The sequence below is a fragment of the Girardinichthys multiradiatus genome, chromosome 9 (genome assembly GCF_021462225.1).
Source record: "Girardinichthys multiradiatus isolate DD_20200921_A chromosome 9, DD_fGirMul_XY1, whole genome shotgun sequence".
Classification (NCBI taxonomy): Eukaryota; Metazoa; Chordata; class Actinopteri; order Cyprinodontiformes; family Goodeidae; genus Girardinichthys; species Girardinichthys multiradiatus.
Genome location: NC_061802.1, coordinates 41,113,997 through 41,138,613, shown reverse-complemented (window position 1 = coordinate 41,138,613; position 24,617 = coordinate 41,113,997). Strand labels below are relative to the sequence as shown.

The 24,617-nt window shown below is 42.9% G+C and overlaps 1 protein-coding gene across 1 annotated transcript in view; it reads left to right on the top strand.

Annotated features, from left to right (window-relative positions):
• ryk (receptor like tyrosine kinase) overlaps positions 1-22,638 on the top strand; it is a 54,681-nt gene extending 32,043 nt beyond the window's left edge. The window contains exons 10-16 of the mRNA XM_047375362.1: positions 1,723-1,809; positions 3,367-3,436; positions 5,182-5,314; positions 14,897-15,006; positions 15,135-15,294; positions 17,106-17,242; positions 21,527-22,638. Coding sequence (XP_047231318.1) covers positions 1,723-1,809; positions 3,367-3,436; positions 5,182-5,314; positions 14,897-15,006; positions 15,135-15,294; positions 17,106-17,242; positions 21,527-21,638 — 809 coding nt within the window. The 3' untranslated portion in view covers positions 21,639-22,638. The remainder of the gene's footprint in view (positions 1-1,722; positions 1,810-3,366; positions 3,437-5,181; positions 5,315-14,896; positions 15,007-15,134; positions 15,295-17,105; positions 17,243-21,526) is intronic.
• The last annotated feature ends 1,979 nt before the right edge of the window (positions 22,639-24,617 follow it).

The window sequence follows — 24,617 nt, the reverse complement described above, 5'->3', positions numbered from 1 at the left end:
TTCAATTTCATGAAGTTCACCTCACCGCAGTCGTTCTGTTTAGAACATGTTCATGGTATGGTTATGATTAATGTGACTCCAGTTCCCTTTTCTGAGATTTGCCCAAACTGGGCCTTAGTTATGATGTAGTAGTTCACCAAGAATGTATACAACACAATCCCAGACTGGGGGTGTCTTTTTTTGTTTTTTTCTTGTACGTTGCTTTGTCATCACTTCTGTTTTAAATGTAATGAGGGAAGTACGCAGTGTCAGCTCAGTTTAGCCTTCCCTCTAAATGAACAAATATGTTTAAATCTGAAATGAATTTCCAGCAATATTTTGTGCTGACTTTGAATTCAGACTATAATAACTCACAGATACGCTCATGTTTCCAAAAAATGCATCTAACAGTGTGTAAACCAATCCTTACACACTCATATTGGTGCTGGAGTACTTCAACTCTAAGCTGGATGTGTGTATTTTTCTGTCAGACATCTAAAAGCTTCGGGGAATGACAGATTTACATATCTGAGTTTTGTATTTTGATTTTGGACACTATAGTGACATTTAGCACATTTTTTAAGGTTGGGTTTTAGTTTTCTTTATGCAGGATTGTGCAGTCTGGAAAGTCTGGAATTTGATTTTAGATTTTAGTATTTTGCAAGTCTAAGCTTAGATTAATGTAAATGTAGTTTTTTTTATTTCTTATTCTCTTCACTCTCTTATTTAAATGATAAAAATTTGAATTCCATAAAACTAAAATGCTCATCCACTAATGTATATTAATGCAGTTCTTTGGAAAAGTATTGATATTCTTTACATTTTTATTACATTTTGTCGTAGAGCAACCACAAACATCAATGTTTTTACCAAATATGTGATTCTGGAGACAGTTGGTTGCATTTCTTTATGTTTAGGGGCGTTAAATTAAAAGAGGCTGAATAGAAAATGCATGCCACACTTTAAAGATTTTTATTTGTAGTAAAGAACAGACAAAACAGACAAATCCTTGTTCGTTTTCCTTCTACTTCACAGTTATGTTCTCCTTTGTGTTCGTCAGCCAGATAAAAGTCTCATAAAATATATGTCATGAAGTCAGTACAAGTCATGAATAATTTTGCAATGCAGCAAATCAATTACTATCATTTAAAAGAAGAGAAACAAAATGCATGACACTCAAGCCTCTGTCTGATTGAGGTGAAGTAATTGTGGAGTCTAGGAGCCTGCAGGTCCAGACAAGCTGGATTAAGTGGGTACAGAGGGGAGGGAGACACTTAAACTCTAACCCTGTTTTTAAGCTTTGTCTTCTTTCCTGTTCAAACTAAGGCTCAGTTTGCCCTGGAGCTCGGATTTGTTTTCTGACATTATGTAGATGTTTATGTTCTAAAATGACATTTCACCTTTGAAATGTCTTGAGGCAGCAGCATAACAACATTCAGATCATGAAAGTGCTCAGTTGTTTCTTCTCTGCGCTCCATGCACATTTCTGAATCGTCCTAAGCGATGAAAGGTCCGCTGAGCTGTTCTTGTTTTACCCGTTTTCAGCAAAACTCCGGCCAAAGCTGCCTAATCCCTCTATAGTGACAAAGTGTTTTAGGCAGAGACATGTCCACCTCCATCCACAGATCAGCATGGCAGGCAGTCAGTCAGGGAGGTGACCTTTCGGTCGATGAATGAGATGCCTCTGGCCTGCTCACTCCTGCCCTTTTTCTCCAATTCAAACCTGTGGTTTGTCTCTGTCAGGAACATTTGGCCGAATCTTCCACGGAGTGCTGCTGGATGAAAAGGACCCCACCAAGGAGAAACAAGTCTTTGTGAAGACAGTGAAAGGTATGTTCTGAGTCAAACGTATGGCATCTTCCCTGTTGTAATGCAAATGATCTGTTCTTATCTGTGTGCTCTGGGCAAAGATGCAACGTCCATCCCAACATTTCATCTCTACAACTGCATGTGAAACAGGATTATATCACACCCTCTACACAACATATTTAACCTACACTGATAGAAGCCATGTGACACGATTGTTCGCTCATATATATATATATATATATATATATATATATATATAATCTCATGGGAAGCGGCTTCCTAATGACTGAGAGGAGGAAGAAAATAATGTTTTCTGTCACACATCTTTGTTGTTGAACATAGTGGTGGCAGCATCATGATGTGGGAATATTTCTCTTATATCGCTAATCATCTCAGATTAGATCTATCATGCCGCTGCTCTACTGCTATTGATGTTCACCATTTATATTAACCACAGTCGAGCTGACTACTATGTATGTCATGGGATTCATAGTGAGGATATAGAGAGTAAAGATTATTTTGAAGATTTTAAATCCAGGTAGTAAACCTGACAATTTAAAAAAAGTCACAATAAAACGCAAACTGGTGTGTTTATGCATTTGTGGCTTGTTTGAGTGGTAGAGAAGGGAAATCTAAGGCAGAATATATAGATATATAGTGAGATTATGGTCTATTGATCTGTTGTCTGTCAGCCAACCCACTTTACAATCAGAACATTTAACGTGGTCTTGTGTGGTAGACTTAGCAGTTAGTGTCTTTTTTTGTGTTCGCCTTCAGTTGACAGCGGCCAGAGGGTCATTCGTTTGCGGAAGTACAGATAAATTCCCAGAGTCAGCAATTTATTTTCTAATAATAAAGAAGTCAAAGTTCAAAAACAATCTGATTACTGTGTTTTGTTTCCCAACAAAGTTTTACTTCTGCAGTCACTGCTTTCCTGTCTTAAGGAGTCAGGGTTAAATCCTTGCTACATTTAGTATATCGCTTTCTTTAGGAGGAAATCCTCGGGATCAGCTGACCAACCAAGAGGTGTCAGACAAAATTACTAACTACTAATCAAATGGTTTCAGCAGATGAGCATTTCTGGCTCCAGTTCAATAAATAAGCACACAATAAAGGACTCAGAGGTAATTTTTCCTCTTCAGGTTTGCATGACTCTGAAAGGGCGGCCGTGTGCACTATGGTCAGTTTCTTTATCCGCAGCATGTGTCAGCGTTCTCTGCCAGCTTCCTTTTGACCTCTCTATTCTGTCATGTTTACTCAGAGTGGGGTGGATACCACTCTGTGAACAATATCCTCAATGCTAGTTATGGCACTGTTAAAAATCTTTGCTTCCATCTCATGTGCCTCTTGGGAAAGGAACAATAGTGGTTTCCATAAGTACTAGACGATGGCAAAGCTGCAGACACTGATTAAAAACTGGCACAGGTCAATTTCCCTCTGACGTTTCCCACTACAGACCGCTGTTGGGAGAGGACTTCTGCAACAAAATGGATGAAGCGATTAAAAATCCATTCCCACTGGTTTAATTCTCTGTACGTATGGCTTCTGGTTTACGTTGTTTTTGTGATTCTTTCTCAGATCATGCCTCAGAGGTGCAGGTGACCATGATGCTGACTGAAAGCTGTAAACTTAGAGGACTTCATCATAGGCAAGTAGAAGCAATCAAAAAAAAATAATAAAGCAATGTGAGAAAATCCATCATAATTTCAACATGTATGTGCATAGACATGAGGGGAATTCACTATCACTCCTGTGCCTGTTAAAACTTTGTATTTGATATTGTCATTATTTACAGTTGTGGTAAAAAAAAAAAAGTACATACCCATTCACTTTGTAGAGCATATGCATAACAATTGAAAAGCTGTGCGTAAAAAAAGTACATCCTGTCTTCTTCCAAAGGATTTAAGAGGGAAAGTAGCAGTCAAGTGAAGCCAGTCAGCACCTCTATGAAAACAGGCTTTTGTCAGTTTCTGCTCTGCTGCATACAGGTGTACGCCAACACAATGCCAAGCAGGAAAGACATCTGCTATTCCCCTGTAGAAGACACTTAGAAAGGTTATAAGGTGACCTCAAAACAATTTGAAGTTCATTATTGTACAGATAGTAAAATTATTGTACCGTGGAAAACATCTAGAATAGAACATTCTTCCAAGGAGCGGAAATTCCCAGTACATTTACCTCCAAGGTCAGACCATGCAGTGATCAGAGAAATGGGGGGGGGGGAACTGAGAGCTCCATCTTTGGCTCTGTGGACATCAGGTACCATGTTAAATCGTAGTGATTGTTCACTTAGACAAAGACTGAACAAGTGATGCTTGTTTCAAAGGTTTGCCAGGAGACTTGAACATTCTTTCCAAAAACAATGGCAGCATCCGGCTTTTGTTTCTGAAGTTGCAACTGAATGAACCATAGTATGCCGGTAACTAAAAAATTTTAACCATAATGCACCACCTATGGTGAAGACTAAAAACAGCACATCATCACAAACACCTTAAACCAACTGTCAGGTTTGGTGGAGGAGGGATGATGAGAAGAGACGGGCTCTTGGCGAGCATAGAGCCAACCCTAAACTCCTCTGAATGGCTGAATAGGACAAGAATCGAACTGGTGCCATCACAATCAAGCCCAAGCCTCAACCTGATTAAAATGACTTGGCAGGACCATAAGAGATCAGTGCATAAATCAATGTCCTAAATTCTTATAGAATAGATGCAAAGTTATAAAGAAAAGTCAACCTAAGATTCCTGTGAAATTAGGGTTTTCTACAATTACTGAATTATATATTATATTTTAGATCATGGAAACTTTAATGAGGACAACCCAAAAACAGAAGGATCTACCAATAAACAAGGATTGTCAGAATGAAACTAAGGAGAAAAGCAGTTCTTTGTGAATATACGTTGTTTAGAGACTAGTGGTCCCTCTGTGCTGTCGATTCTCACTAACTATCTAAGAAATAGCTTCATATAACCCAACCAGAACACACACATTAACGGTGGGACTGTAGTTCTTATCCACTAAACATTTTTCTAGTGGCCTGATTTCAGTTTACTTCCTGCGGTCATCTGTTTGAACATCTTTGTTTTAAATGGTGGAGGAACACCACAGTTTCTACACTCCACACCCTTTTGCCAGTGTGAGAAGGGTATGGAGTGTTGACCCTTTCCTCACCCATAGCCACAACATTTATCTCTCCTTTACGGTGTGCGTTTTCTCATTGAGATGGCCTCATGTTCTTTCTATGGTTAGTGGTCCGCACATTCATAAGTTTGACCAACTCTTCCCCCTTAGTGGTTTGGATGACCTCGTTTCGCATGTTATTTTAATGTTCAGCTGCTACACAAATCTGCTGAGCTATTCACTTTTCCCATTTTCCTGACTTCCTTTCTTTAGAAACCTGCTGCCCATTTGTCATGTGTGTACAGAGGAGGGAGAAAAACCCATGGTGCTGCTGCCCCTCATGGCCTGGGGCAATCTCAAGTTGTTCCTGCGCCAATGCAAGCTAGCCGAGGCTAACAACCCTCAGGTGAGGCTTTGACCCAGCGTTGGTTTACAGTAGCTTTCAGCTGCCCAAAATAATGAAGATAATCCGCTCCAGTAAGTACATGTCATGTATGACACCGCACTGAGACATTTAATAACCTTATGAACATAAAGCTCCTCAATTTGAAGACATTTCAGAGCCATCCAAGTGTCAAGCCTGAAAAGTGTTTTTGTGTTTCAGCGGCAATCCTCACAAAAGTAGCACCTACAGTAACTACTTTTCACACCGTCATTACAAAGACTGTTTATGTAACCAGAAAGCCGATCCTCAGGGCAAAGATTTTTTACTGTGCTTGTAAAGACAATCAGGCTTTTGTGTAGTGAAACCTGCAACTCTTTGATCTAGTCGACAATGTTTCAGCTCCGATCCAACCACTCAATCAGCTCAATAATACAGATGTAGTAAACATTTCACAATCACAAGATGGAACTTGCCATCTGTTTGCATTAATCAAAAGCTCTTTGTGAAGGTTCAGGCAACATACCAGATACTCTTATTTCATTATGCCCTTCCGGCACTTTTAGGAGACCGATACAGGGTACACATTTTGCAGTTGATGTCAACAAACATAATCAACTATAAATCAGTGTTAGCTTGGGAGGAGGGGGTTCATTTTGAGGAGTTTCTTACCCTATGCCAGCTGAAATAAAATAGCTACATACACTCTATAAGACATGTAACCTTTTTATTCTAATATGAAGTCACACTAAACTCTTCCTGTTCAAGATGAGATAGGGTTTCTATTTGCTTCATGACAGAGTAATGAACTTATTTCTAACTTCTGTCTTTTTCACTGTAATAATGTACAAAGTGTGTGCACACACACATCTGTGTTTTACTATCTTTGAGGGCTTTTCAGTTACTTCAATTGACTTCCATTCATTTTCCTTGATTTCTAGGGCCTAACCCTGACCATAAACCCACCTTAACCAGTTCATACCAAACCTTAAACCTAACCATAACTCAGTCCATACCCTAGTCCTAACCCTAACCCCTGTCCCTAGAACGGAATTTGGAAAAGTGAGGACCAGGAAAATGTCCTCACTTTGTCAAAATGTCCTAACTTTGTGATAAAAATACAAAAAATGGTTCTCACTCAGCACCAACTGCAAGCACGCACACACACACACACACACACACACACACACACATAATGCTTTTAAACAATTTAGGAAAGCTCAGATGATGATATCATGACTTTACAAGCTTCTTGTGGCATAAGCACACTTGTGGACTTATTTAAAGGGATCTCCACAACATCTCTAACACACTGCTTCAGTACAGAGGTTTAAAGTCCTGTCACAGGTTCCTTTCCCAGCCCAGCTCATTTAATGCATCAATATTAACGTACTCGTCGTCTTCCGCTTGTCTGGGACCGGGTCGCGGGGGCAGCAGACTCAGCAGAGACGCCCAGACGTCCCTCTCTCCAGACACCACCTCCAGCTCCTCCGGGGGAAGCCCAAGGCGTTCCCAGGCCAGCCGAGAGACATAGTCCCTCCAGCGTGTCCTGGGCCATCCCCTGGGCCTCCTCCCGGTGGGACGTGCCTGGAACACCTCCCGAGGAAGGCGTCCAGGAGGCATCCGGTATAGATGCCCAAGCCACCTCAACTGGCTCCTCTCGATGTGGAGGAGCAGCGGCTCTACTCCGAGCCCCTCCCGAATGGCCGAGCTCCTCACCCTATCTCTAAGGGAGTGCCCGGCCACCCTACGGAGGAAGCTTATTTCAGCCGCTTGTATCCGGGATCGCGTTCTTTCGGTCATGACCCAAAGTTCATGGCCATAGGTGAGGGTAGGAACGTAGACCGACCAGTAAATTGAGAGCTTTGCTTTTCGGCTCAGCTCTCTCTTCACCACAATGAACCGGCACAGCGCCCCTGTCTGTCGATCTCCCGCTCCATTCTTCCCTCACTCGTGAACAAGACCCCGAGATACTTAAACTCCTCCACTTGAGGCAGGAACTCCCCTCCAACCTGAAGAGGACAAGCCACCCTTTTCCGGTCGAGTACCATGGCCTCGGACTTGGAGGAGCTGATCCTCATCCCAGCCGCTTCACACTCGGCTGCGAACCGCCACAGCGCATGCTGTAGGTCTTGGCTAGAGGGGGTCAGCAGGACCACGTCATCTGCAAAAAGAAGAGACGAAATCCACTGGTCCCCAAACCAGACCCCCTCCGGCCCTTGGCTGCATCTAGAAATCCTGTCCATAAAAGTTATGAACAGAACCGGTGACAAAGGGCAGCCCTGCCGGAGTCCAACATGCACTGGGAACAGGTCCGACTTAGTGCCGGCAATGCGGACCAAACTCCTGCTCCGCTAGTACAGGGACCGGATGGCCCCTAATAAAGGGCCCCCGATTCCATACTCCTGGAGCACCCCCCACAGGGCATCACGAGGGACACAGTCGAAGGCCTTCTCCAGGTCCACAAAACACATGTGAACCGGTTGGGCAAACTCCCATGAACCCTCGAGCACTCTGTAGAGGGTATAGAGCTGGTCCAGTGTTCCACGGCCGGGACGAAAACCACACTGCTCCTCCTGAAGCCGAAGTTCGGCTATCGGTCGGACTCTCCTCTCCAATACCCTGGCGTAGGTCTTACCAGGGAGGCTGAGGAGTGTGATCCCCCTGTAGTTGGAACACACCCTCCGGTCCCCCTTCTTATAAAGGGGGACCACCGCCCCAGTCTGCCAGTCCAGAGGCACTGTCCCCGACCGCCACGCAATGTTGAAGAGGCGTGTCAACCATGACAGCCCTACAACATCCAGAGACTGGAGGTACTCAGGGTGGATCTCATCCACCCCCGAAGCCTTGCCACCGTCGAGTTTTTTAACCACCTCGGTGACTTCAGCCTGGGTGATGAAAGAGTCCAACCCCGAGTCCCCAGCCTCTGTTTCCACCACGGAATGCATGATGGCAGGATTGAGGAGATCCTCGAAGTACTCCTTCCACCGCCCGATAATGTCCTCAGTCGAGGTCAGCAGTCTCCTGCCCCCACTATAAACAGTGTTGGCGAAGCACTGCTTCCCCCTCCTGAGGCGCCGGACGGTTTGCCAGAATCGCTTCGAGGCCAACCGGTAGTCCTTCTCCATGGCCTCACCGAACTCTTCCCAGGCCCGAGTTTTTGCCTCTGCCACAGCCCGGGCCGGACCGGACCGGAGGTGGGAGTTGGAATACATCCCTGGCCGAGGGCTCCGCCAGGCGTTCCCAGCAGACCCTCACTATGCGCTTTGGCCTGCCAAGTCTGTCTGGCTTTCTCCTCCTCCAGCGGATCCAACTCACCACCAGGTGATGATCAGTGGACAGCTCAGCCCCTCTCTTCACCCGAGTGTCCAAAACATGCGGCCAAAGGTCTGATGATACGACAACAAAGTCAATCATCGACCTCCTGCCTAGGGTGTCCTGGTGCCAAGTGGACTGATGGACACCCTTATGTTTGAACATGGTGTTCGTTATGGACAATCCGTGACTAGCACAGAAGTCCAATAACAAAACACCACTCTGATTCAGATCGGGTAGGCCATTCCTCCCGATCACGCCTCTCCAGGTGTCACTGTCGTTCCCCACGTGGGCGTTGAAGTCCCCCAGCAGAATAATGGAGTCCCTGGGAGGGGCACTATCCAGCACCCCCGACAGGGACGCCAAGAAAGCCGGGTACTCTGCACTACCACTCGGCCCGTAGGCTGAAATGATAGTCAGAGACCTCTCCCCAACCCGAAGGTGCAGGGATACGACCCTCTCATCCACTGGGGTAAACCCCAACACGAGACGGCTGAGCTGGGGGGCAACAAGCAAACCCACACCATCCCGCCGCCTCTCCCCGTGTGCCACTCCAGAGTAGAAGAGAGTCCAACCCCTCTCAAGGAGATGGGTTCCAGAGCCCACGCTGTGCGTGGAGGCGAGTCTGACTATTTCTAGTTGACCTCCCGCACAAGCTCAGGCTCCTTCCCCCCCAGCGAGGTGACATTCCACGTCCCTAGAGCCAGCCTAAGCATCTGGGGATTGGGCCGCTGAGGTCTCCACCTTCGTCCGCCACCCAATCCTCTTTGCACCGGTCCCTCACGGTTCCCCCTGCAGGTGGTGGGCCCACTGGGGGATCAATATTAACGTTGTTGACAGTTGGAATTGGGGTTGTAGTTTTATTTGGAGAAAACTTGTCAAAAACTGTCAACAAAGTTAATATTGATGACAGTTTTTGACAAGTTTTCTCCAAATAAAACTACAACCCCAATTCCAGTGAAATTGGGACATTTTGTAAAACGTAAATAAAAACAGAATTCAATGACACCCTATATGCAAGTGAATACACTACAAATACAACACGTTCCAAAAAAAACTGGGAGAGGGGCAACAAAAGACTGGGAAAGTTGAGGGATGCTCAAAAAAACACCTGTTTGGAGCATTCTACAGGAGAAAAGGTTAACTGGAAACAGATGAGTGTCATGATTGGGCATAAATGGAGCATCCCTGAGAGGTTCAGTCGTTGACAAACAAGGATGGGGGACATTCACCACATTGTGAAACCCTTTGTGAGCAAATAGTCCATCAGTTTAAGAAAGCTCAACATACAATTGCTAGGTATTTAGGTATTTCATCATCTAAAGTCCATAAAATCAACAGATTCAGAGAATCTGGAGAAATCTCTGCACGCATGTAGCAAGGCCGAAAACTAACATTGAATGCCTGTGACCTTCGACCCCACAGGAGGGCCTGTATTAAAAATCAACATCATTCTGTAACGGATACTACCACATGGGCTCAGGATTGCTTGTGAAAACTATTGTCAGTAAACACCGTTTGTCACTACATCTACAAGTTAACATGCAAAGCTAAAGCCATACAGGTACATCTAAAACAAAATTAGAATATTTCATAAAAGTTGAATATGTTTTGCCAGTCATCTCAGAAAGTGAAACACATATATTATATAGACTCATTATGCATAGAGTGATACATTCCAAGCCTTTGTTTCTTATAATTTAGATGATGATGGTTTACAGGTAAAGAAAACCCAAAATTCAGTGTCTCAGAAAATTAGAATACTGTAAAAAAGTTCCTTATTTGACTCTAATGGTGTCACACTATAATCAGCTAATTATCTCAAAACAACTGCAAAGGTTTCCTGAACCTTTAAACGGTTTATCAGTCTGGGTCAGCAGGCGACACAATCATGGGGAAGTCTGCTGACTGGACAGATGTCTAGAAGACAGTCATCGACACCCTCCACAAGGAGGGTAAGCCACAAAAGGTCACTGCTGAAGAAGCTGGTTCTGTATCCAAGCATATTAACAGAAAATCGAATAGAAGGAAGAAATGTGGTAGGAAAAAATGCAACAGGGAAAACCGCAGGCTTGAGAGGATTGTCAAGCAAAATCTATTCAAGAATTTGGGGGAGCTTCACAAGGAGTGGACTGAAGCTGGAGTCGGTGCATCAAGAGCCAACATACATAGACAAATACTAGACATGCGCTACAAATGTCGCATTCATCGTGTCGAGCCACTCCGGAACCAGAGACATCAGAAGCGTCTTACCTGGGCTAAGGAGACATGGAACTGGACTGTTGCTCAATGGTCCAAAGTCCTGTTTTCAGATGAAAGTAAATTCTGCATTTCATTTAGAAATCAAGGTTCCAGAGTCTGGAGGAAAAGTTCAGAGGCACAGCAACCATGCTGACTGAAGTCTAGTGTGAACTTTCCACAGTCAGTGATGGTTTGGGGTGCCATGTCATGGATGGTGTTGGTCCTCTGGGTTTTCTGAAGGGCACAGTCAATGCAGCCATCTACCAGGAAATTCTAGAGCATTTCATGCTTGCCTCTGCTGACAAACTCTAAGGAGATACTGAATGAATAGCATGGGTAGACGCAGCTTTCCAGCAGGATTTGGCACCTGCCCACATTGCCAAAGGTACCAGAAGCTGGTTCAATGTCCATGGTGTTCTGGTTCTTGATTGGCCAGAAAACTCCCCTGACCTGAACCCCATATAACATCTATGGGTTGTTGTCAAGAGGAAGAGGAGAGACACCAGACCCAACAGGGCAGATGACCTGAAGGCAGCTATCAAAGCAGCCTGGGCTTCCATTACACCTACACAGTGCCACAGTCTGGTCTCCTCTATGCCACAGTCTGGTCTCCTCTATGCCACAGTCTGGTCTCCTCTATGCCACAGTCTGGTCTCCTCTATGCCACAGCGCACAGATGCAGTAATTTCATGCAAGAGGAGGCCCAACCAAGTACTGTGCATAGAAATGGGTATGCTTTTCAGAAGCCTGACATTTGTGCTTAAAACATCCTGTTTTGATTGGTCTAAAGTAATATTCTCATTTTCATAGACACTGAAATAATGATCAAAAAATAGTAAAATTGCAAGGAATAAAAGCTAAGCTTGAAATATTTACTCTATGTCTAATGAATCAATAAAATAACTTTCACTTTTTGAAATGACATACAAAAAATATTGCACTTTTATGCAGTATTATAATTTTATGGGATGTACCTGTCTTTTCAGGAATGTCCTGCTTATATCAGCAAGATAATGTCAAGCCACATTCTGCACGTGTTTCACCAGCAGGGCTTCGTAGTAAAGGAGTGCAGGTAATAGACTGGCCTGCCTGCAGTCCAGAGCTGTTTCCCATTGAAAATGTGTGGAGCATTATAAAACACAAAATACAACAACGCAGACATCGGACTGTTGAGCCACTGAAGTCGTTCATCAAACAAGAATGGGAAAGAATTCCACCTACAAAGCTTCAACAATTAGTTTCCTCAGTTCCCAAAGGCCTATTGAGTGTTGTTAAAAGGAAAAGTTATCTAACACAGTAGTTAAAATGCCCCTGTGCCAGCTTTGTTGGAACGTGTTGCAAGGATAAAATTCAAAATGATGAATATTTGCAAAACAATATTATATATCTAATACTAAATAAATGTCTTTTTATAGTGTACCTTTTTATACCTGATTTCAGCTGTGTTTTCCTCAGTGTTGCTTGGTGGTTTTTCATACAGCTTCACGTGTTTTACTGTACCCATTGCTGTGAACTGTTTGAGTTTGTTTTCCTTTGTTGTAGTGAGGTATGATTTATTTTGGTTATATCACAGTCTCTTCTGTCTTCTGATAGGACATCAGCCAAGAAAAATCCACTCTTTTTGTCTGTGTGTGTGTGTGTGTGTGTGTGTGTGTGTGTGTGTGCATGCGTGCCTGAGCCAAGGATTATTAGGCCCGAGCAGGGAGGCCTGCAAGGGCCTATTGTAACTCGAATGTTTATTATTCATCCGGGAAATGAATTGGCTTTTTGGAGGCCTTAACATATTCAAAAACTCACCAAACTTCACAGAAAGTTGTCCCCCAATGGAACTTTTCGTATTCTAATGGATTTGAAAATGGGCGTGGCCAAACGGTTCTACAGCGCCCCCTAAAGTGAGATAGGCCAACTGGTAAGTCCTAGAGAGTTGAAATTTGGTACATAGCTAGATCTCCCCAAATCATGAAAAAAAGTATCTTGGGGGTATGCCCCAAAACCAACAGGAAGTTGGCCATTTTGGGTCAAACGGTCATTTTTGGACGTTTTTCGCTTTTTATACAGGATGAACTTTAACAAACTCCTCCTAGGGATTTTGAGCTACCGGCTTCATATTTGGTCAATATGCAGTTAAGGCATGGGGGATTAAAAGTGATCAAAATTGTGAGTTTTTGAGCATGTTGAAGGGGCGGAGCCAGAGTTAGCCTCGAACAGCAATAACTTTCTCATAAATTGGCTGAAATGCACCAAACCTGGTATTATTGATCCCTCTCAGGTCACCAACAATCCTATCTGGTCAAATGATGACATCATCAAAACCACGCCCCCTGAGAACAGGAAGTCACTTTTTTCAATTAGAAAGGTGCCTTCTCTGACCCTCTTGACCCATTCAACTTGAAACTGTGTCAGAAGACGGATAACTAGTGGGTCTAACTTCATTTGAAGCACAGTGACTTTTCATAAAAGGGCGTGGCCGTGGTGGCGCGGCGAAGTTGAACGTCATGTCATGGCCATATGTTTGGCTTTAATTTCCACATACATCATCTGATCTGCACCAAATTCAATGTGACTGATCCTTGTCCAGTCCCCAACAGAGATCTGATTACATATTTGGTGGGCGTGGCATAATTCGTCCACAGCGCCCCCTAGAATATTTTAAAAAATCAGTCCCAAGCCATGCTTTGACCGAGGGTTGTGAAATTTGGTACACATATATAACTTCTCAGGACCTACAAAAAAGTCTACTGGAGCGTTGGTCCAAACCCAACAGGAAGTCGGCCATTTTGGATTGAAGTTGCCATTTTGACCCCAGATTTGCCCTTTCTAGCCCGCATATCTGAGCGAACTCCTCCTACAGCTTTTGACTTAGAGACTTGAAAATCACTCACTATACTCTTAAGGGATTGGGGATCAAAAGTTATCAAAAGCTTTTTGATACATGAAAGCGTGTGGGCGTGGCCACGCCTCAAAATATGACTTCTCGCCATGAAACAAAATTATTATAGTTTCTACAAGGAAAGTCACAGAGACATTGAACCTTCTGGGATTTATCCATATGATGACTGGAACAATATTCAATGGTCAACTGCTGACATCATTGAAGCCCCGCCCCCTGAGGACAGGAAGTGTAATGTTTCACTTAGTGTGGCCCATATTTGATCTCCTTCACCTAATCAACATGAAACTGTCTTCAATGACAGATAACATGATGGTATAACTTGGTCTCCAGTACTGACAGGTTTGGCTGGAGGGTGTGGCCATGTCGGTGTGGCGAAGTCTGATGTCACGCCATGGCCATACGTTTGACTCTAAATTACACATGCATGGTCCGATTTACTCCAAACTATATGCTTGATCTTTGTCAACCTCTAAACAGCTCTTTTTGATTACATTGGAAGATGGTTCAACGGCGCCCCATAGGACACTTCAAATGCTCTATCTCCCTCATACATCTTGGGATCCACCTCAAATTTAGTATGGATCATTGTGTATCAATGCTGAACATGTTCACTCAGTTCACTCTGACATCACCTTAGCCCCGCCAACTAAAAAACAAGTGAGTGTAGCTTTCATTTGGAAGGTCAGATTTCAGCTACATTTTTAATGCTTCTCGCCAGAACAGTACTCGGCTTCACCGAAGATTGTATGACAGCTTGCTCACACTGCCGCCTAGTGGTGATGTGCACAACTGAGCGGCGGGATTGTCGGTGGCATGGAGTAGGCGATGCCAGGCTCCCGCGGTCGCTGCACAGGCCGAGTTGCGCTGAGGTGCGAGGGCCTTCAATGCTGCTTGCAGTTTTAATTTTAATTGTACTAGATAAAAATATATCTGGACTCTTGGATATATGATGCCGTCATTACTCTGACTTACACTTAATCATGCATGTGGCACAAATGTTTGACCTGTTTCGAAGGAAACACAGAAGGTTTGACACAGATGATGTATTTCACCACATTAGTCCTATCAGCTGTGCTGTCTTCTCCCTCCTGTGTTTCTGCGTTTCCCGTCTCCCACCCAACTGCTAATTTTCTCTCTGTCTTCTCATTTCCTTTCAGGCGATCTCTCAACAGGACCTGGTGTACATGGCCATTCAGATCGCGTGCGGAATGAGCTACCTGGCTCGCAGGGAGGTCATCCACAAAGACCTCGCTGCTCGGAACTGTGTGTAAGTGCCTCTGGCCTGGCACCAACTGTCCTCACTAATTCCCGCTATGTTCCAATAGGTTTGGTCAGGAATGTGATGGCTAACTCGACTAAGCCCACCTTTTCTCTGCCTTTTGCACCTCCTGACAGCATTGACGACAACATGCAGGTGAAGATTACGGACAACGCCCTCGCTCGAGATCTATTTCCGATGGATTACCACTGTCTGGGGGATAATGAGAACCGTCCTGTCCGCTGGATGGCTCTGGAAAGCTTGCTCAACAATGACTTCTCCAGCGCCAGTGACGTGGTAAGAAAGCCAACAGCAGGTATAGCATTTCCTGTCTCTCAGCTTAATTTGTTTTCAAGATGCATGAGGCTGAGAAGCCCATCCAGGAGATTATATCAGTTGTGTTTGGGGCTGCCTTGATAGTTGCTCATGGCTTCAAAGGGAAGGGAAGTGCAGTCTGGGCCACTGTGTGTTACTGGTTTTCCCCTCCTTCCTGTCTAAAGATAGCAAGGTGGGAGCAGCAGAGATTAAAGATTAACAGATCCACAGAGACCTTTACTTTCAGGCGTACACCTCCATCCCTCAACATTCCTCTTATGGTCATGCTGCTCCATGGCCCTTACAGTTTACAGAGACCAAGTGACTAAGCTTCTAGGGAAGTCCCTACAAGTCCCTGTGCATCAGCATTACGCACATAAATGTGCTATACCCTCACACAAACCAGATTCAAAGGAGGGTACAATGAGAGAGTTACTGCCATACTGTTAAGATCTTACTGGAAATGTTTGACCTAAACATTGATGTGGCAGCAGCGTTTATAACTGACATCACCACGTTCTCCACTGTCAGTGACTCCTGGACTCTCAGGAAAACGTCTGTACCATCACAGTAGGACAACTGAGCTTGAGCACTTAAATCTCAGGTTTTGCAAAGATTTGACCTGCTGAAACCATTTGTTCAACTTTTTAAGAGCTGTAATCAACAGTATTGTATTCTACTAACCGCCTGGTTGTAAGCGGTCATTATTTATCTTTGGAGCAGAGTCAGCGTCACACTGTGTGAGCACAGCCACCGTAAAATAAGTGTTTTTTTAATAAGGTAAACAAATGATTTAAACAGATTAAAGGATTTGGAGTTGACATTTAAACTGTGTTTAGCATCATGTATTAGTGATTAGCATGGCTAGCAGTATTAATAGCAATCTGTGTGTGTGTTCACTAGAGAATGTGGAACCTTACTTTAAATCTGGGACTTCCAAAAGCTCAAAACGATAAAACAGCATTTTTGCTGTAATACAAGTCATAACCTTCCTGTTATCTGCTGAAGTCAGTTCTGGATCAGTTCTTTCTTGTGACCAATTTGACCAACATCCCTAAGGCGGGTACAAATTGGCGCCATGTGGCAGACCGCTCCTTTTCCCACCAGGTACAAAATGACCGAAACTGGAAAAGTATGAAAAGGGAAAATAATCAGGAATGGCGAGCTCTGTGTCTTAGCTGGGTGATGATAGCTAACTTCGAGTCATCTTCCCTCCGTTACAATTTTCACACCAGACAGAGTTGTTCTCAGCGCCTGGTGGCTCTTCGTACAGAAAAAACACGGGCTTGTTGAGCTTCCGACCAGCTGGGCAAGCTGAGAATCAGCCTATTTAATTCACCACCCAATTTCCTTGTGCTTCTCTATTTATAAAGCTGAGGCCTTTTTTCTTTTGCTAAAAGTGTGTTTATTTGTTTTAATGATGAACATTTCTTCACACAGTAGAAGATGCTTCTTCACCATGAAGAGCAGACATCCACTGCCTGAACAGTGTGTCCCTTCTCCTAACAGCCGGCCTTCAGTTTATACTTTCAGTCTCTTAACAAAAACTCACCATGGTGATTTATATTCCAAATACATTTTTGACATAATTTCCTTGCATTGTTCATGATGACCTGATGGTGTATTTAAAAACAAGTGGGCACCGCTAGTGTTCCGCATTCATTCAACAAATGGTGGTGATGTTTATCCTGTAAAATGAAAACATATGGAAGCTAACAGCTTGGCTTGACTGTAGAAAAAGCAGCAAACGTAAACAGTTGTGTAATCATTAGTCATGTGCTGTGTGTTCACAGTGGGCCTTCGGCGTGACGCTGTGGGAGCTCATGACTTTGGGGCAGACCCCCTACGTCGACATCGACCCTTTTGAGATGTCTGCCTACCTAAAGGACGGCTACAGAATAGCACAGCCTATCAACTGTCCAGATGAACTGTGAGTTGATAGATTGATTGATGGGTTAATTAATTGTAAGGTTTTGAGTAACATTTGGTCACCAAACTGAGGGGGAGACAGCTGTGTCATTACAACTCAACCTCTGGGGCTTTTGTGGGATGTTCCTGGGGATGATGGATCATTTCAAAACTTCTTCCACCATTAATGCCACATGAATCAAACAAATTAATCTGTTAGAAGAAGGGACGTAAAGACAAAAAAAAAAAGGTGTGCACCTTCATTCAATCTTATTGGGTTCTCACCTAACATCAGGTAAAATGAATCTTATTAAGCAGAATGAAAGCTGAGCTGTTCTGGCAGAATATTCTTTCGCTTCCTTTAGCTAAAATTGATCTCATTGCACAAAGGTATCAGTCAGGAGAAGCTCAGAAAAATTCCCACCATTGTACACTAGAGCACAGTAAAGACGTTTTGGGAGAATATGAGACAACAGGGAAAGAAACTGGTGCCAAGAGGCCAACAGCAATGCTGAAGGAGCTGCAGGAATTTCTGCCAAGCACTGGTTGAGTTCTCCCTGTCTCTACGTGTCTAGACTAAGGACTAAGATTGTAATCCAGACATTTCAGGCCTGGCTAAAATGTTATGCACCAATCAAAATGCCAAAAGGTAAGTATGGCAAGAAAACAACACTAAACATTATCAAATTGTCACCATGCCCACGCAGAAGCATGGTGGTTGCAGTTGAAATCTGAGATGTTACTTTTCTTCTGATCCAACTGGGATTTTTTGGCAAGGTGGGTAAAGGTATGACTAGTTTCAGCCAAATCCTCCAGGTGTCAGCTGAAAACGAAAGATCGTATTTTTCACAGGGACTCTAAGCATATATCCAAATCAACAAGTGAATGACTCCATGGCTGGAAAAATTAAAGTTTTGGAATATCCGAGCCAGAGTCCAAAACTAAATCTGTCAGTCAGTCTGTGGAGTCTCCTGGAGAGGGCTGTGGCTGACACATGTCCTTAGAATCAGATTGATTTGAAAAACTTAACGACCAAGATTGTCAAGTCAATTTGTAGGACACCAGTAGACCCCTGACACAGAGAACTGAATGTTGAAATTCAATCAAAGTTCAGCAAAGTATTTGTTTAATGGACTTGGTTTCATGTTATTGCAGCCCAGATGTTTACCTTTTCCTTCTGACGGATTTGCTTGTTTTTCAGTTCAGGATTTATGTCGCATGAAAGGTGAAAAAAGCCATCACACTATTTTAAAATGGTAATTTTTTACTACTTACTGAAACGTTGTATTTTCACAGACCTTAGGCTCTCCACTTTGGTTACTGGGAAACAGTCAGGGTGGCCCTTCTGACCTGTGTCAACCAATACAACAACCTACAGACAACAGAACCAGTATTACAGAGAGCTCTGATGGTCTGATGAATTATAGAGGAAGGTTTTTTTTAGATCTCATAGTTAACTGGGTCTGTGTGGGTCTCTAAATTGGTACCAGGATGCATTATGGGATCAAGACAAACTGATTGTGTTGTTCTGATCTGTCTTCATGTTTTGCTTACCTTAAAGAAACAAACTGCCACCTCCTGCCTCACACAAATAAATAAAATGAAGCCCTTATGAATTATGTATTTTCAAATAAAAAAGCCTGATTTTAAATATGCTGAGACTGAAATGATAAACCATTCAGTCACAGTGGAACCTGTTTCTGTTGCAACTGTTGGTCAGAATGCAATATTAGCTGTAAAATGACTATTTATTGGAAGGATCTATTATTTGGGAGTTTTTCTGGAAAAAAGTTGATTCCTTCAGATATTCACAATATGACCATCTGAATGAATACATATAATGATTCAAATAATTCAATAATTAAACCCCAACACCACACACATACACCCACCTGCCGAGACCACTTTTTATTTTTATTCTGGTTACTTCCTATCTATTCTATGCAATACTTCGATCAGCCTAAACCGTATTTAAATGAGCTTTCTCAATAATGTTTACTATAGCTGATGATTTAGCCTCCTAACCCTCCACCTCTCAGCCCAGTTGAGCAGATGTGCTGGACAAGCGGTTCTGATTCATGGAGGTCCCAGTTTAAATCTTAAAGGATTGACGGCGTGGTGCCAGATTCCTCAGCAAACCTTCAGAGATCTGCTAGATGTCATAACTCAACAGGCCCGGGCTGTTTCAGGCGAACAAGCAGGACCTACGCATTATTACGCAGATGATCATAATACGCTGGTTCATCGTTGATGACCCGGTTTGTTGTCATGGTGCCAGCAATGTCAGTCAGCTGAACATTTCTTGGCCACCGACTTGTTCCAGGAAATGTGCTGCAGTTGTCTTATTGTCACAACCTTTGTGAAATTTTCCGCCCCGTCACAAGAAAAAGGAGATTTCAGTCAAACACAAACGTGTAACTTTGTTGCCTTTCCTCAGGTCAAGGAATCTCCGCAAACACATGAACATCAGTTGGCAGGACACCTGCAGTGAAGCGCGTGTGTGTTTAGCTGCAGCCAGACTTGTTCTTACAAGCTTTCGACAAAAGAAGTGTGCTGCTGATCAAACGGTATTTATGTTACAGCAGGGAACTGAAACGTTCAGCTGCTGCCAGCGCCGGGCGATGTGAACCTTATCAGCATCCTGCAACTGTCAGTTATAGGGAGCAGCCTGTGCCCACTGGCATCATTTTCCAGCTGCTGCATTGTTATTTACGGGCTGTTTCCTCAATATTGAGACTACAGGGAGGTCACCAGCTTCACTCTGATGGATGAGAACAAAGGTTTTCTCAACTCAAAATCTGGTGCCCAGTCGCTAATCACCAGGAATGACAAGGTTGTGTTAAAACAAGGTAGAGTTCAAACTTGATGCCTTGCAAAGTGTTCACACCCTTGGAACCTTTCACATTTGGTCACATAACAACCACAAACTTCAGTGTTTTTGTTTTTACTTGATAGACCAACAGAAAGTTGTGCTCAACTGAAACTGGAAGAAAAAGGATACGTGTTTGGTCAGTTAAAAAAATAAAAATCTCCGAAGTGTAGCCTGTATTCAGCCCCATTTGCTAAAATACCCCTAAATAAAATCCATTGCAACCTGAAAACTAGCTAGTAAGTGAAGTCCATGTGTGTCTAATTTATTTTCTATATAAATCCACCTGTACTGTGAAGGTCTCAGAGGTTAGTTAGAGACCATCAGTGAACAAAATGAACAGCAGACAGGCTATGAAGTGATCTGGAAATTTTGAAGCAGGGTTAGCTTGTAGGACAATAAATTCAGTCAGTCAGTCAGTAGAAGTCCCGTTTGTTATGTTTCTGACATGCCTGCAAGCATGGAAGAAGGTGCTCTTCTCAAATTAGAACAAAATAGAAAGTTTCTGGCTTACTTAGTTTTCCTCCACTTTACTGTTTCTAACACTGCAAATCACCCTGAATCCAGCCTCTCTGCAACAAAACCTGGATGGTGGCAGTGTCATGCTGTGGGGATTCTTATCTTCAGAAAGGACAGGGCAGCTGGTCAGAAGTGATGGGAAGATGGATGCAGAGCAACCCTGAGAAAAAACCTGATAGAGGCTGCAAAAGACTTGAGACTGGGGCTGGACAACCCCCCCAAACAGACAGTCAGAGCTACAGTGGACAGATTTAGATCAAAACATATGCATATGTTAGAATGGTCCAGTCAAAGTCCAGACTAAAATCCAAATGATAATCTGTGGCAAGACTTAAAAATTGGTTTATTCAGTTTTTTTGTTAAGAAAAAGGGGCAAAAATGTTAATTTCTAAATGTGCCGAGCAGGCAGAGACATCTCCACAGACCTGGAGCTTTAATTACCTAAAATAGTGGTTTTACAAAGTGTTGACTAGAAGGGGGTCTGAATACAAATACCTGCCACTCTTTTACTTGACAAAATGTGAAACGTTAAATGTATGAATACTAAAGCAAGGCCCTGTATTTTTCCTTCGGGCAAAATCTGAGATATTAATGCTACTTATTAAACCTTTAAACAAATGTGGTGATAATTCTGGGTGACTGTTCAGAATAAGGTGTTGGTTTAATCCAACAGAGATCTGTGCCACTTACTTGCATTTTCTTTTCAAGATCCTTAGCATCACAGAATATTTCAGGTATGGATACATAATAATTTATTAAATGCTCTTATTTCAGCCTTGCCTCCAGAGCTTGAGCTATTAACCATGACTACCTTGAATAAGACCACACTCATACACAGACACAAACAGGAAGCCTCGTTAGCGTTCTTGTGTACATGTTTTTCTGAGCCGTGTGTCTTTTCCTCTCGTGTTTCGGCAGGTTTGCTGTGATGGCTTGTTGCTGGGCGCTGGACCCAGAGGAGAGGCCCAAGTTTCAGCAGCTTGTTCAGTGCCTCACAGAGTTTCACGCCGCGCTGGGTGCTTACGTGTAAAAACAGCCATATTCATGTCAACAAAGGTTAGGAAAAACAACACTAAAGGCTGCTGGACTCTACTCACTTGGAACACGTTCAAAAATGTGCCTTATCAGACTCTCGCCTAAAGATTTTCCTTTGTACAGTTTTTTTTTATTGTTTAATTACCTTTTTACAGCATAGAGGAGGAAAAAGATACGTTATTTTCTGTTGTTTGGTTTCCTTCCAAAGCATCTTCTCCTCAACCTGAGAGGACAGGAACAATGGAGACATGTCCTCCTCCGTGTGACTCATGAACGACTGAACAACTCTTACAGAACACTTAAAGCTTCTGAAAACGAGCATTTTCTACAGGTTTGTTATGTAGTAAAACAGTATAAATTTGTTTGGGTACCAAAGCAGACTCAAACGCCACGCTGGTACAGCTTGTGTCGTCCCAGATGTTTAGATTTGCTCTGTTGTGGTGAGCTCGAGCTTGGTACGACAGGTAGCCAGGAAACCACGCTCCGATTGTTGTGATATTTCTGAGAGCTCTTCAAATGGTACGGCGCTTCCTCTGGATGAGTTTCCTTTCCTTCTATTTAATCGTGCCAACACTCAGTGGAAACATCCCAGGTGCTTTTATGGCTGCTCTGTGGACAGAACCGCAGCTCAGATTACAGCGAAGCTGCACACACACCAGCTTTCACATTCTTATTCAGTTTGGATTTTACAGACTGTAATTATTTGAATGCCTCTTTTTTCTTTGTATATTTTGTATATTTGATTTATGCCCTCTCCCCCATATACTGTTTTTTATAAGCTTGATTGTTCTGTGTCAGAACACACCCCTAAACAGAGTGATTTGTAGAAACGTTTATGCTATCAATCACTGTGAAAACATATGACTGCCAACCAGCGTGCTCTCATTGTATTCCTCCACCTTTAACATCTTTGTGATATGTTTTTATGGTCACTGCATGTTGAGATAACTGCTTCCCAAATTCATATCCACAAATAAAATGGGATCTTTTAAAAACAGCGTGGTGGTTTAATTTGTTCCTCTTTCGTTAATACACCCTCAACATTTACGTATAAAAAAACCTCACACGGAAAAATGTCGACTGTCGTCAGCTCACCTCACTGGTTTTTTAATATGGTCTAGGTTTGAGGACTGAGATGGCCGTGTGAGAGGGTTGAGTTTGTGCTGATTTGCCTGTATGTTGTGGCTTCTTATTCTGCTGAAAGAAAAACCTAAAGCCACTAAAAGTTGTATTAAAAATCTCCTGGATTCTGATGCTATTTACTATGGCAAGGTTCCATGGGGCATTTGGAAGAAAAAGAAGCCCACAGAATGACACATACTTCACCATACAACACCAACCGTGGAAGTGTTGGGTTTACGGCAAACCGACCTTCAGTGTTTGTGTAGAAGCTAGATTTTGGTCTTATGTTACCAAAGTATATGTTTCCAAAGTACTAATAGAGTTTAGTAATATTTACATATGTAAACGAGACAGAAAAGACATTTTTCTGACATGCCTTCCAAGCAACCAGTTGACATGTACAGCTGAAACCAGATGTTCACAAACACTGTTAAAATTCAGACTGTTCAGTTTTACTGTTTTAAGTCAGGATTACTGAAATAATTTCTGTTTGCAAAATGTCAGAATAAAGGGAGATTTGTTACTTAGAAGGTTACATACATTTTCTCAGTATTTGGTAGCAATGCCTTGTAAACTGTTTTGGTTTTAGTCACCCCTCCACAGGCTTCAGCACAATTTCTCCTGGCAGAACTGATGTAAAGGAGTCAAGTTTCTAGGCTGCCTTGCTCACACACACCTTTTCAGCTCTATTTTTTGTATGGGACCGAGATCAGGGTTCTGGGAGGGTCCATCCAAAACACTGACTATGCTGCTTTGTAACTAATTCAGTATGCTATGGGCTATTGTCCTTTTGGAAGACCCATTTGAGCCCAGGTAACTTCCTTTGATGGTCTTGAGATGTAGTGTCAATATTTCCAGATAATGTTCTTTCTGTGTGATGTCATCTATTTTGTAAAGTACTCTAGTTCCTCCTGCAGCAAAACACCCCCACAACATGATGCTGCCCCACCTCCTTACTTCCCAGTTTGAGATGGTGTTCTTGGGCTTGCAAGCTTCCTCTGTTTTCGTCCAAATGTGATGATGGTTATAATGGCTGAACACTTCAAATTTACTTTAACAAACAACTGTAATCTGTCTTTTTTTTTGTTGGTTCGGGAGTAATGGCGTCTTCTCCAGATTTGCCTTTTAGTGCAGGTTGGTGCACAATGACACACTTACCAGCTTCAGTCAGCATGTTCACAAAGTCTTCTGCTTTTGTTCTGGGGTTGGTTTACACGTTTCACACCAGAAAACTCTTATCTCTGAGACACAGAACCCTGGCTCCTTCCCTATCATTAACATGGCTGGATATTCCCATGATTGACCAGATGAACGTGACACCTTCAGACATCTGGGAAATATAGCCAAGGATGAAACCTGACTTGTGCAGGTCCACAGTTCCTGATCTATTGTCTGATTTCTTTTGATTTTGTCAGGATGTCACAAAAGGAAGCTGTATGTCTAAGGTGTTCCTCATTTAAAAATAAATCCCGTCAGTTAGCCCATTCAAAGCAAACCTATCAGAAGCTTACCAAGATACGTCATCATTATAAGGGCTTTCCCACAATGTCTAGAGGCAAAATAATCTAAGTTGATGCAAATGACTCAATATAAAGAAAGTTTTAAAAAACTTTGCAAGTAATATCTCTAATTATTATGGCATTTAGCAAATAGAAATAATTTCAGCAATCCTGACTATAGCAGGAATAGTTATGTCTGATTTAATTTCAGACAAATGTGTTTTTACAGTTAGTGTATTTATGTAAAGATCGGGTTTTACCTGTAGATAGCCTCTAGTAGTTGTTATAAAATTTAATTTCTTTGCTGCAGTTCTCTACAACTGAGCTTTAGAGCTTTACATTTTTAGGAGTAA